The following is a 12233-nucleotide window of genomic DNA, read 5'->3' on the forward strand; positions in this document are numbered from 1 at the left end:
TATAAAAGTTTTACGAACATTTAAAACATATCAGTGTTATAAATTTAATGGATTTATTATTCGGTAAAACAGTAATAGTTCAACGAATTCTTTTAAAATCTTTATTTTTACCGCAAATTAAATAAAATATATTTTAAACAATAACAGGTTTTTTAATGGAGTTTCCTCTCAGCTGAGCACATACACATATATACTGCAATTCTATTACCGTGTTCTAAATTGAATATGACTGAGCTTTAGGTTTTGACAATGAAAATTATTATGTATCTCAGGGAAGAACTGTGACTTAACATGTTAATCCTCGAAAATTTTCTATTTATTCTGTATTTGTCAGTTTTTTTTATGGGAGGGGCAGGAAAATGCTTTTGCGCACACAGGTGGCCAGCCTGTAGTGTGGCACTCCTACTTACGTAGAATACCCACTACAAACCTCCTCTACTCTTAGGATTCTAGCCTGGAAACCGCTTATCGCTTTAAACTTCGGGCTAGGCCTAATTTTGGCTTACGCCCAGAGGGCTCGCGCCTATCTAGCCGTTCGGATCTTGGATCTGTCCCGCGTTCCGGTCCAGATCATTCTATTTGGCGCGGAGTATACCCTGCGCAAAGCTGGACCAGCAGCACCAGTAGTCCTGCCCTCCAACATCCGGTCACAGACCGTGTCCACCGAAATTATACCAAAAGTTTGAGTCACTTCAAGGCGGGGCCTTTCCCAACGCGGGCAGCGGAAGAAAGTGTGTTCCGCGTCGTCGGGAACGCCTGAGCAATAAATACAATCCGGCGAAACGGCCTTGCCCATTCGGTGTAGGTACGACCGGAAGTAGCCGTGACCACTCAAAAACATAGTGAGGTAGTAATCCACCTCGCCATGCCGCCGTTCTACCCACGGTTGGATTTGTTTGATAATTCTGGCAGTCCAACGTCCGCGGGCGTCTTGTTGCGAGCTGTTTTGCCATTGCTGGTACGTACGAGAGCGCTCCTCAGTCCTTGCAGTGTCCTTGCCGAGTTCACCTTGTCGCTGATAAATTGCCTTCCTCTCCCCTGCCAAAAGTTTGATGGGGATGACTCCAGCAATAACTAGGACGGCAGGCTCAGACACTGTACGATAGGCGGAACACACCCGGAGCGCCGCTTGACGCTGTACCCAGGCGACCCGTATTCGATAAAATTCAATATTTAGTGCGTCTGCCCACACCTCAGCCCCGTAAATGAGTACGGACTGGACTGTAGACATTAGCAATCTTCTCTTGCTGGACTTGGGACCGCCGACGCTGGCCATGAGCCTGCTAAGATGAGTTACCATCTTAGAGGCCTTGTCCGCTGTACGGAAAATCTGGTCCCTCCAAGTCAGCTGATTGTCCACCAAGACGCCAAGGTATTTTGCGGCTCGCGTGGTCTGGACCATTCCATCTCCCACTCTTAATGGTACGACGGTGTCGATTCGTTTATTAGTCAAAATCACGAACTCTATTTTGCTCAAAGCGAGCGACAGGCCGTGATTTTCCATCCATCTGTTAACGACACACATGACCTGGTTCAGTTTAAGCAGGGCCATGTCCACGTTGCGTGCAGCAATTAGGGCTGCGACGTCATCTGCGTACCCAACTAAAACCGTTTCCTCCGGCATCTCGGACCTAAGGAGGCTGTCATAAGCGACGTTCCTGAGATCCGGGCCTAAGATGGAACCTTGTGCGGCACCGGAAGTGACATCCAATGTGCCCTGTCCGTCTTGCGTCTCGTATATGAGAGTTCTGCATCGGAGATAGTCTTCTATCAGCCTCCGCAGATATGCCGGGATGCTGCAACTCGTCCAGCATATCAACCCATCTCGCCGAGTTAAAGGCATTCTTGACATCAAGCGTAACAAGAAGCACTGCTCTGGGAGAGAAACGGTTATAGCTCTCGGCTGTGTTCACCGCTTGCTGCACCTCTCCGATTGCGTCGATCGTTGATCGTCCCTTCCTGTAGCCGTACTGACGCGGGGATAAGTCACCGGCAGCTACAATGCCGAGAGTCAGTCGGGCTCGAATCAACTTCCCGAAAAGTTTACCTGCCGTGTCTAACATACAAAGAGGCCTGTAGGACGACGGCATATCGGGATCACCTTTCCCTTGCTAATCAGTACTAGCCTGGCAATTTTCCAAGGAGAAGGAAAAATCCCATTGGTCAGGCAGGCGTTATACATATTCAGAAGGAGTCGGGGATTGATGTGGAATACTTTTTTGAGGGCCTCACTAGGAATTCCATCGGGGCCGGGAGCTTTGTTGCTCTTCAGGGGGCGAACGGCCATTTCAAACACCTCCTTGCTGAAGAGAGGAAAGTCCTCTACTCGTCCAAAAGCGACTTGTGAGCGTAGCGGGTGGTTCGGAAACAGAGATGTGACGATCCTTTCCATGGTGGCGCCCTCCATAACGGAAGGTGGAGTGCGGGCGCAGATTCTCTTAGTTACAATCTTATAACCCAGACCCCAAGGATCGGAATCGACATCATCTCTCAGTCTCCTCCAGCTCTCAGCTTTTCTCCGGTTGATGGCCCGGCGAAGGGTTTTCTTAGCAGCCATGTATGCCTCCGTCTTGCTAACTCTGTCTGCGGGTATTCTCGCTCTAGTGGCGACTCGTCTTGCAGGTGTAGCTGTGCAATATCTGCTGTCCACCAATAAACGGGTTGCCTAACGTGCCGGCGTTTCCTGCGTGGCATTGACTGGTCGCAAGCCGAGGCAATCAATCCCATCGTAGATGTTACCAACGCCTCAGCACTAACCTCACCAGATGCCTCATGATCCACTGCCGCTCCCTGTTCTATGACATTGATGAACTTCACTATGTCCAGCTTGTTGGTGTTCCAGCGGCGTGGGACTTCCCGAGATACATATCCCTGGAATTGGGTGGTGTCATTATTGAGTACGTCGAAAAGAATATACTGGTGGTCGCTTCCCACGAAATCCTCCAGTACTCTCCAACCAGAGATCCTCGCCAGCAAGGACTCAGACACGAGAGTTATATCGGGGATTGTACCCCTCTGCCCGGGACGCCGGAAGGTAGGTGTGTTACCCTCGTTTAGAACGATAAGCCCGCCCCTGGCTGCAAAGTCCAGGATATATTTCCCCTGGGAGTTAATAGAGGGCATTCCCCAATCGAGAGCCCTCGCGTTAAAATCTCCGCCTACGATAATGTGCCCAGTGGTGACAAGCACACGCTCTTCCAAACGATCGATTTTGCTACGGAAGTCCTGAATAGCCTCGTTGGGAGTGAGGTAGCAACTAAAAAACGTCACGTCCCTACACTTTACCCAGGTAAAACTGCGGCCGCATCCATGACTCCGCACCGGCGATTCTGCATTATTTCGCGCCCAAAATGCAGCAGTACCGAGACTGTCGGGAAACCAAGACGGTGTGTCCCTATTACGATACTGTTCACTAACTAAAAGCGCATCAACACCGTGTTCCTGGGCAACCTGGTCCAAAAGAGCATCAGCTGTTCTGGATCTCTGGAGGTTGCACTGAAGTAGTCGCATGTACGAGACTTTCTTCTTTGCCTTTTCAAGTGCAGCTTTGAAAATGCTGCACTTTCCAGAACCAGGAATATGCCCCAGAGAGTTCCCGCCGAGGCCCTTATCTTTGCAGAGAAAGCAGCAGGACTTATCACAATCCTTCCTCTTGTGGTCGTTTCCGCCACACCGAAGACAGTTTTTACTCCGGTCGGGCCCCTTGCAGTTTCTGGAGGAATGACCGTACCCGAGGCACCGGAAGCACCTCGAGACGACCACCCTCCGTCTGAGCCGGCAGTTTACACAACCGACCTTCAGGTGCTGGAGGCTCAGCAGCTTATTGGCGAGCTTGTCACTTAATTCGACAACCGCCATTCGCTGCTGGCTCTGGTTTGGTTTTGTCAACCAAACCTTAAGGCCCGCTTCATTTCCTTTAACTTCGGGAACAGTGTTCACGATAGATTGGATCACCTCCTCTTCCGTGGAGAGCCCGTCGAGGTCCCGGATTTCAACCGAGGATTTCGGGTCCAATTCCGGGATCACTCCCTTCTCTTCCAGGGCTGCCTTCGAGAGGCGGCAAAATTGGCCTTGTCTGCAGGATTTCCCAGTTCCAGTAGAACATCTCCGTTCTGAGTCCGTCTGATAGACTTTACCACGGTCACCGTATCCTCCGGCTTGGCTTTGGTCTTTAGGTCTCCCAGGACTTCAGCAAAAGATCGCCCGCCTAAGGGCTTGATCAGAATTGCCTCTGACCTGTGTCTTCTTGGCCTGGGTCTACTGTATTTGTCAGTAGTGTGTTTATGGTTTCTAATGATTCCTATTGTACATAGATCATATGTAATACTATGATAAAGTAATAATCCCCTTTATTTTAATTTATTAGGAATGAGTTGTTTAGAACCACTGAATCAGATATGAATAACCATTTATATATCCTAACTATTTCATTACGTTTTTAATATAAAAGAAATTATTAACTTTTTAATACATGTTTGTGGTACAGATTAATTTTAACCTTTTCTGTGTTCGGTAAACAATAGAGGAATCAAACATGAACACCGATAATACTTTATACTATATCTAAGCATAATACAAGTTTAATTATTTCCCTCGGAATGTCTACTTATGAGTATTTATTGGACTGAAGGAAACATATTTTTCACCTAACATTACAAAATATTTTGGTCGATTTTAATTATTTTTTGCCATCTGAGTTATTCTTTGTTGCTTATTACGTTGTTGCAACTAACAGGTTGACACAGATTTCTAGTAATATTTAATTGTTCTTAGTCAGTAATTTGGTACCTTTCTATTTCGTTACTCGTGAAATGTATTTTTAGTGCATACTTCCAAAGGAAGTCTTAAACTAACATATATAGGTAGTTTTATAAAATAAATTCACTATAACAGTAAAAGTAACTAAGAGGTAGGTTTGGCTTTAGTCGTGTACCCCAATTAAAGTAACTCACGAGGAACCCTATTTCGAAGGACCCCTGGGGCTATCCTTGTGAACCTTTAACACATAAACCGTTAAGTAATTTAATTACCTTGTGAGGTGGGGACGTCCTGCCTTTGTCCATTCATTTACACAGTTGAGGCACTTACCTCATCAATTATGTTTACGCTTAGGTAAGATACTACTATGCAGGAGTGGCCTAAAACCAATCCTTGTAACCAAGTCTTAACGTTTCTTATTTACTCTATCATGTTTTCGTTTTATTATATGAATAAATATGTCAAATTTTCAAACCATCTACAATTATATTTACTTTGCTTACATATTAATTTATTCTTCTGCTATTTACCTATAAGAAACATTTAAAAATATGCAAAATGCTGCTGAGTAACATGCACAATAATCGAACTCAGTTTTACTTGTTATATATTAATGAAGCTTCATGCAAAATTTTAAATTTATATGTAGATTTGTCTTCAAGATATTATGTGGACAGTCATAAAGACAGAAATACAATTATGTCCAGTCTTTTAGAGGAAGTCTTTGCTAACCCACAGCCAATGACAACTTTAATGACAAACATCTCTGGACTTCAGGATAAAATAGTAATATACGTTCCTACAGTTTCAGCCCTATAATTAATATTTAATAAATTTTAAAGGTATGTACTGGATCATCAACTCAGGGACAGAATAAAATAAACATTAAATTTACCTCTATGCATAGTATATTCTTAGTAAAGGAAAAAATTTTTTCCCGGACATTTTCCATCGTTCAGCGAACCAAAAAATCAGTAACACTACGTTTTTAGATCTTCAATCTGACTCTTCTTTAGTTAATGTTCCTGACTGTTTTATTAAATCTTAAAACCATTTCAAATTGTAGTATGTGCCTGGATAAGGGTTGCTTCCTCTTTACTACTTTTTGTCATATACAGATAAAAAAATTCCAATATTCTATTATGACACAATATTCTAGAACTTACTTATACAAAACCATTACGAGTTCCTCTACGCATATATATTCTTAGTGAAGGAAAAATAATTTTTTTCCGGACATTTTCCACCGTTCAGCGAACTAAAAAACCAACAACACTACGTTTTGAGATCTGCAATCTGATTCTTCTTCAGGTAAATAACTAAGCTAACACATAATTACATACCTGGTTAAAATAAACAAATCATACCAGAGCGTAGTGACACGCCTGTCAGGAATCACGACCACCATGTTCTGTTCCAACTTTCCTAACTCAAAAACATGCACTTAATAAAAAAACTAAACACAACACTAATCATTAAAACTGAACTACGGAATACAGGTCACAATACTTCTTCATTCGTCAACCAACCACCTACGACTGACCAGAAGTCAATAGCAAATGGCGATCGTCATGGCAGAAACAAGATGGCGGCAATAAAAAGGAAAGGGTACAGAAATGGGACCTTTTTTATTTTTGGTTAATGCTAAATAAACTTCTTAAAACCATATTGTGGCCTTGTTTTATTACGAATTTCTAAACTGGTTGTTACATTAAATTTTCTTTTTGGTTATGTTAAGAATTTTCATCGAAAGCGTCCTATTCTTGACTGACGGTTGAGTGATTGGTTAGTCTAGTAATTTAATGTATGTTGTCTCTATTGATTTACTTTTAAAATAACGAGGTTTCCAAAGTGTTATGTTCGCTTTAACCCAGTTTATATGATAGTGATCGGACGAACAATGGTGTGCAATTTTTGACTTTTCTTGTTTTTTTCAATATATCTTATTTCAATTGTGTATGAAGTTATTTCTTACTATATTTATTGTACGCTGAATATCAATAGTTTATTGTATTCACATTTCTAAGGTAAATCCTCATAATTATATCCATCTTTAAAACTATTCAAGTGTTAATTTCACATAATACAAAAAGTATAGTTGTTATGAATGGTAGTAACTGGGTTATACAAAGTGTACATTACAAAACAATGTTATGGCTCACTTTGACTCATTTGAAGTAAGGTTTTGAAAATTTAGATAAGTTGAAAAGAAAAGTTGGATTTTATATATTTTTAACAAAAGAGGTAATTTTGCGATAAAGAAAGGGCATGCAAAACATTTATCAATCATGATAAAATAATCAATGTAGTGAATATCACTTCAAGCGAATACATATTTAAGGAATATTTTGTCACTGAAAAGGTCTAATATTTACGTGTCAGAAAATAGTGACACACAACGCACACAAAACGTATAGTAAACTGTACATTTCAGTATAGAATTATACATGTAAAGTGGTAATCTACAAAACAGACAAGTCCACGATTGCGACTACGAGAATTGTGACTGAAACTGAAGCATGATCACTAGATATGTCGTCACAGCTGCAGCAATCGAAGTTAAAGTTTGTTTGTTGATCTGGAAAAATCCCGCTGCAGAAAATTCCACGCGTTTGTTTAACAACTGCAGCAAAGTTGACTTTAACTGTTCCCTCAGATCCGAGCTCATTTCCATGTTGATCTGCTTGCGGACGAGCGATGCAGTCTCGCCAGCCGCCTCGGAGACACCAGAGCTAGACACAGCGACCAGCATCAGGAAACTGGCGTCGGAAAAGATAGCAGCTCCGATACTACAAAGGACAATTTTGTCTATCATTTGAAAAAAACATATAAAGAAGTACAATAATTCCGTGATGTCTATAAATGTAAAAAGTATGTTGGTCAGCAGTAAGTTGCCATAAAAACCATTGGCTTCGTTCATGGCGTCACATAACGTATGGTAGGCGCTCATGAGGGTCTTCATCTTCTTACAGGAGATACAGCTAAATCTGTGGTTGCAATTTGTTGGGTTCTGGCTTAGTATAGATTGTCTAAGCCTCTCACTGATTACTACTGCTCTGATCCTGACGTTAATGAGCCTGAATCTTTTGGCCATGTTATAGGCAACTTGGTTGAAGAGGATTACCATACCACTTCGTCCGCAGTATACAAAAATCATAAAGACATATGCCATAATTCTCCTTACAATTAATGCATGTTCTTCTGTTTGTGATGTCAAATACTGATGTATTCCTTCAAATACTAATGGAGCACTCGTGGACAGGATTATAATCGTTAACTTTACCGTGTTAGAGTACTCAGATGTTACTAGTTATAAAGTCTGATCGAACTTTTCTAGAAGATTGTAGACCTCTAGATACTGAGGATATTTTGTGGCGTAATTAATGAACATAGTCAGTCCCATCAATAGTGCACTTCCTTCGATCAGACTTAAAGCAAGAATAGAAGTGGGAGATTCTATTTCAGGGATTATTACTGAAGGATTTTGCACCAATTTCCTGTAAATTTCAAACCACTTAAACCCTACTTCTAGAAGAAATAGAGTTAAACTCCACCAAAAAATCGATTTAGAAAATATGAGTCTGATCACTCCAGCAGATTCCGGTACATATTTGAGAGGGAACCCTGTGAATAACTGGCAGTAGAAAAGAGCCCTTTGTGAGAGCACAGGCATTATAATACAGTATTTTTGTGTTAATTTAGTGCTTAGGTTAGTATCATGAAAATTATTAAATTTATTTGCAACATTAATTTTAAGTAATGGCAATAAATTCTATATTTCATTCCATAAATAAATGGGTTTGTAAATTTGTAGCAAAGTTTAATCAATTCGGAAAATATTAACTATAAAGATCAATTTACAAGTCAATGATTTAGTTTAGTAAATATAGAAATAATGCTGTTTGTAAATAATTTTACATTACAAATTTTAAGGTATTGCATAGAGTAAGAATTTGCTTGCCGATTTGTGTATGCACACTGCTGGTTACCAGTAGCAATCATCTGAAACTATTATATAATGGCTTCAACTGTCAAAAATGTACTCTCAATGCCTCGTGCAGACAATTTAAGTACACTTCATATGACAATTATTTAATACTTAAAAACACATTCCAGATAAAATTAAAACCTCTTCGTCACTTGTAAGAAATTTAATACATAGAAATTACTTTAACCTACAACGTGTGACAATAAAATACTTCTAAAATAATCTATTAACTGACGGAGATTAAAAACCTTGTAAGTCAGTTTTATAAAAGACATAATCATATTTCACATGATTCAGCTGATTAAAACATAATAACACTTTGCGCTGAAATCTGTGGAAGAAATTACTAAAGAAAGAAAATGTTTATTTTCGCACTCCAACACAATACAAAGATAAGAGTCTTAGTATATCACACATTATTTATTGCTTACAAAACAGTACTATATAATATAGAATAACCAAAAGTGATTAAATTTTCTTTGAAACATATATATATATATATATATATATATATATATATATATACATATATAATAAAAAAAAACAACTATGAACACCGTAGAGACATGGTTTTGGAGTATATAACAATTAAAGTACTTGTGTTGATTTTGTTTTTTAATGTTAAATTTGTAATAATATATTTATACAAAAATTTTATTTAAACAAATTTCAAACGGCTTTAGTAAACGTTAGCACATTTTTAAGAACAAAGGGAACCAATTTTCGCCGCGATTTCCCCTAAATCACAAAAGAAAAGAAGACATGTGGGGAGACAATCCCATCAATGAAACGTATTTGTGGGGAACCAATCTCTGTCTGGCGTCTGGCCCAGCCAAAGTCAATGTGATGTGTGGACTCAAGCCTACAGTTATCGGATAAAAGTATTCTTCAGGCTACATCGGAAATTCAGTGCAATGGAATATTCTGGAACAGCGCTAGTGTGAAATCTGAGACCGAATATACCAAGCTAAAATAATATTAATTCCATCTATCTGTAGTATTTAATATAAATTTTACGGGATCTGTAAAATGTTTCTGCGGTGTTTCTAAAGGCCTTCCTGAACATATTGTACAAGAATTGTACTGCACGAAGTATTAAAAGTTGAATATATAATATATGTTGTAACAATGGAAATATAGACCGTTAGTCTTCATCAGACAACAAACACCATAATAGCTAAACAATTCAAATAAAAATAAAATATTAATTCTTATTAAGCTCTACCATATTAGTTAAAGGAAAAAAGCTTTAAGGGTTGCAATAATTAATTGAATGAGAAATACATACAAAATATCCTTTCGTAATTAAAATATAACGGCTTTTAAAACCCAGATATACGATATTTGGAGCAGATACTTTACTCAGTGGTGTAAAAGAGAAACCTTATTACGAATTGGCCATAACCAATGTCGCACGTAATGTTGATCATATTTACTGGGGCTATAGAGGACAATTAGAAAGCAATGTGAAGAACTTAAAATGTGCAGAAAATATTGTTTCAATTTGCAGTTTTGTTTACCCAACGGTTTTTGTGATTCAGGAAATTCAGGCAAGAGACTGGTGTTTTTTTATTGGAGATTTCTATATTTTACCTGTATTTAATATATTTGTACAAGTTATTGCATAACTATTTTTAAAACTATATTACGTATAGTATTGGTAACAAAAAGAAACATAAATATAATACATTTCACTATATTATGAAACACGCTTCCTACTTGTGTAAGCTTTTTGACTGAGGCTATAGAGGACAATTAGAAAGCCATGTGAAGACCTTTAAATGTGCAGAAACTATTGTTTCAATTTGCAGTTTTATTTACTAAATGGTTTTTGTGATTGGGAAATTTAAGCATGAGACTGGTGTTTTTTATTGGTGGTTTCCATATTCTGTCTTCATTTAATATATTTGTACAAGTTATTGCATAACCATTTTTAAAATCTCTAGAATACTAAAGTCAGTTATATTCCAATAATAATTTTCCATACAATCAATGTTGTATTCAATAAATAGAATATTAATAACATAAACATCCCATATATTTCTAAATTAACCGCAGTTATAAGAAGAAAAGAAAGTTGATTTTGAATCATGTAGGATAGAACACATATGATATGATTAGAACACGAGACCTCATGATAGTGTTTCGATTACTTCAAAATAGTATTAATTTCACTGGAATTAAAAGTTCTGTTACGAATGAGATAACCAGTGTTTAACTCACAACCACCGGTATGAGCAGCGGAGATAGGATGTGTATGTAACGGGGCAGAATAGCGTAAACTTGACGGAAGCGGTGACACTGCCTTGCTGTAGCTCCTGACACTGACATCCTGCTGTTAATCTGAAGTCTCTGTTGTATCAATCTGGACAGGTGGAAATGAAAGGGGTTACAAATCTACATCAGTCACTCTTACATGTTGTTGTAAAATTGAATCTTCCTGATAATAATGAAACCAAATATTGATAAAATGAAATAAAAGTAACGGTTATCGCAATGCTATGTAAATATGATGTTGTTTCCTATGCTTAAATACAAATGTTTACAAACAGATGTTATAGCTCTTTTAAAATTAAGGTTTCTTTTTTTAAATAATTTATTTCCATACAAATTTGACTCCTTCAAATAACATAGGTTGGAATAAAAATAATGAATACTTTCTTTCTAATCATATAACATATTTACTTAATGTGTAATCAAGAATTAAATACTGTGACGGTTACATTTATTTTACTGTGTAAAATTGGGTACATCAGTTATAATTTCCAAATGAAAATAAATTTTATTTTTAATTCCCGGTTATATGACTATTTAAAAATATAATTCAGTCGATAAAGTAATATGTAAGGATTATCAAACTTTCAAGTTAGGTGTTATTTGCAAAAAGGTGTGAGTTTTTTTGTAACAAACTACGTTTTTGCTATGGTTTTGTTCAAGTAAAACTCCACATCTTTATTTATTTATTTAAATATTATTATATCTACAGAAATTCCTTGATATAAAAAGAATCTTTACAAATTAAATAACAAACAGTGCTTTTAGGTACGTTGAAAAATATGTAATAGAAAACATCTAGTATTGGTAACAAAAAGAAAAATTTCACTATATTATGAAGCACGCTTCCTAATTGTGTAAGCTTTTTGACTGAAGAATACATTTCTAACTATGAAGTAGTACATACCTGTGTAGTACATTTCGTCCGAATTTTTAGGCAGCATTCCACGTATATTGAACAGCTCCCACAATTTTAGTAACACTCGAACTATTGCTAAAAAATGTGGAACTCCAAAGTGCAAGATTATAACTTTCTTAATGCATGCACTTATTAATTAATAAGATAGGGTCCTATTATATTTTGAAATGGAATTAGTCCTATATCATGCATCTGGTAACGATGATCTCTCAGTGTTCATGGCTGGAGGATAACGAAATTCCAGTAATTAATATTTCAGGTTTTGCACTTTTACACATTTTCTGGTTCAAAATA

The 12233-nt window shown here is 37.9% G+C and overlaps 1 protein-coding gene across 1 annotated transcript; it reads right to left on the bottom strand.

Annotated features, from left to right (window-relative positions):
• Window positions 1–6762: 6762 nt before the first annotated feature.
• Window positions 6763–7546, bottom strand: LOC124358656 (putative gustatory receptor 28b). The gene has a single exon (XM_046810960.1). The coding sequence runs from the start codon at window positions 7508–7510 to the stop codon at window positions 7250–7252; it is 261 nt and encodes an 86-aa protein (XP_046666916.1). The 5' UTR covers window positions 7511–7546; the 3' UTR covers window positions 6763–7249.
• Between the last annotated feature and the right edge of the window lie 4687 nt (window positions 7547–12233).

The sequence above is a fragment of the Homalodisca vitripennis genome, chromosome 3 (genome assembly GCF_021130785.1).
Source record: "Homalodisca vitripennis isolate AUS2020 chromosome 3, UT_GWSS_2.1, whole genome shotgun sequence".
NCBI lineage: Eukaryota > Metazoa > Arthropoda > Insecta > Hemiptera > Cicadellidae > Homalodisca > Homalodisca vitripennis.